The sequence below is a fragment of the Egretta garzetta genome, unplaced genomic scaffold (assembly GCF_000687185.1).
Source record: "Egretta garzetta isolate BGI_Z169 unplaced genomic scaffold, ASM68718v1 scaffold316, whole genome shotgun sequence".
Classification (NCBI taxonomy): domain Eukaryota; kingdom Metazoa; phylum Chordata; class Aves; order Pelecaniformes; family Ardeidae; genus Egretta; species Egretta garzetta.
In genome coordinates this window covers 269,649-271,786 of record NW_009259971.1, presented here as the reverse complement: position 1 = coordinate 271,786, position 2,138 = coordinate 269,649, and the positions used below count along the sequence as shown (strand labels likewise).

General features: G+C 61.2%; 1 protein-coding gene across 1 annotated transcript in view; it reads right to left on the bottom strand.

The window, feature by feature from the left end:
- Positions 1–2,138, bottom strand: part of DNMT3B (DNA methyltransferase 3 beta) — an 18,515-nt gene that overhangs the window by 1,974 nt on the left and 14,403 nt on the right. The window contains 4 exon segments of the mRNA XM_009640314.1: positions 314–399; positions 1,010–1,236; positions 1,319–1,511; positions 1,657–1,802. Coding sequence (XP_009638609.1) covers positions 314–399; positions 1,010–1,236; positions 1,319–1,511; positions 1,657–1,802 — 652 coding nt within the window.

The following is a 2,138-nucleotide window of genomic DNA, read 5'->3' as shown; positions in this document are numbered from 1 at the left end:
TTAAACAACGGCTGGTGCACGTGTGCGGCCCCCCGCTAGACGCACCGGGCAGCATCCTGCGCAAGCCCCGTCACTCTTCCCTCCACGGGCTTCAGGTCCGGGGGCAGAGGACGCTGCTGCACTTTTCCCACGGTCTCATCGTTGCTCGTTAGCAAGCGCATCATTATCATGTGCACATCCCCGCAGGGAACTGCACCGAGCAGAGCTGCAGCTCGTGGGCTCCCAGGAGCTGGGCTTAGGGCCAGGGAGGAAAGAACCACCACGGGAGCACCAAGCCCACAGCGAGAGGTGCGAAAGGACAGCCAGCGATTACCTGTTCACCACTGGAAGGTTGCCCCAGAAATAGCGTGCTCGGTGGGCAGCTGATATCTTGATAGCATCAATCATAACCGGGTTACACTGCAGGGGGGGAAAGAAAAGTTAAGAGGAGGTGCGGGCTCAGCCCTGCCCGGCATGGGAGCCCCTCTCCACCACTCTGCAGGGCCCTACAGCCTTCAGCAAATCCTCCTAAGGATGTCGCCCCAGCAAACCCCGGCTCCACACCAGAGCACGGGCCGGTTGGCCGCGTGGGCTCCCTCGCCATAGCCATGGCCAGCAGCTAACGAGAAATCACAGCATGCTTCAGTGCTGCTTTCTCTGGGCCAGGATCAGGCCCATCAGCCTCCGATGGGGCTTCTACCTGCGCAGGTTCCTGCTAACCCGCAGTCCGTCTTGGCTAAAAGTCCCTTCCAGCCCCTGACCTCCCTCTCCCTAGAAATAACAGGCATTGCTCCGAACGGATGCTTTCTGCAAGGCTGACAAAAACCTTCCCCTGGGGAACCAGCGCTGGGGGTTGGCCTGCTGAAAGCCAGAGGGGACCCAGAGCCGAGACTAAAAGGTTGCAGGGGGGTTTCCAGTGTCGGGGCCATGCCAAACCACAGCCAAACCCTTGCAGTCTCGGCACACCTTGCACAGCCCAGCAAGTGCCTCCTGCTCAGGCGCCTTTCCCGAAGCCGGCAGCAATCCCTACCTCCAGAAACCGAGAAATGTCCCTCTTGTCGTTGACCCTCATGGCCACCACGTTCTCGAACATCCAGAAGAAGGGGCGCTCCTCTCCTGCCTTGGGACGGGCGTAGTTGAGCAGGTGGTAAAATTCGAAGAACAGCCTCCCGGTTCCTTCTAGAAGGGAGAAAGCCTTCTAGAGAGCAGCAGGCTGGGACCAGCTGCGGCACGAGGGACACGGGGGGCCTGGCTGCCCTCCCCACCGCGAGCAGCATGGGGACAGCCTGTGCTTTGCAGGTGCCACCCCACGGTTTGCAGCTCAGAGGGGAGCCACCACCAACGCAGACTGGGGCTGAACCTCGCCCCTGGACTTGAAGGTGGCTCCGCACCCCAGGAACGCCCCGGGGGTGCCCAGCCCCGCCGAGGCAAAGAGCCTTACCATACAGCCCCTTCCTGGCCGGATTGACAAGGGAGAGGTCGTTACAGGGGCTTCCACCGATCACCAAGTCAAAGGGACCCCACTCCTCGATCTGGAGCAAACAGACAGACCCAGTTAGGAGACACCGCGGCCACGTACGCGGGACTCTCCTGCCGGCAGGGCAAGCCTGTCCCGGGGCCGGACCCAGGTGGCCGCGGCCCCACGCTCCCCAGCCCTCCCGCAGAAGCAGCGCTCACATTTCTCTTGGTGATGTTCCTGACGTCATGCACGTAGGTGATGTTGCCCTCATGCCGCATGGTGCCCACGGCGATGGGGTCTTCGCAGATCTCCGAGGCGATGTACTTCTCCACTTGGATGCCCAAGTCCTTCAGGACCAGGTACCCTGCCAAGGGACAGAGGTCTGAGGTGGCACTGCTCTCTTTAGTCTCCCCGTCTCCTTCATCAGCACAGGCGCTCGACGTGGCCACTCTTGCGTGTCCTAGGTGGGTGCAGTCACACAGGACTTCAGGGTGAGCAAACCATTTTTTTTGACCCATTCCTCCAGGCAGGTTTGTTCCCAGAAAGACAAACTCCAGAGCTGAGCGAACCCAGTCAAACCAGTTGCCCTCAGGCAACTCTGCGCCAGAGGCTGGGTTACCAGCGCTTCCCACAGCTCTTGCTTCTCAGCGAAACCAGCCACCCGAGACGGCACTCGGCGCAGCAGGAACCTCTGCGAGCA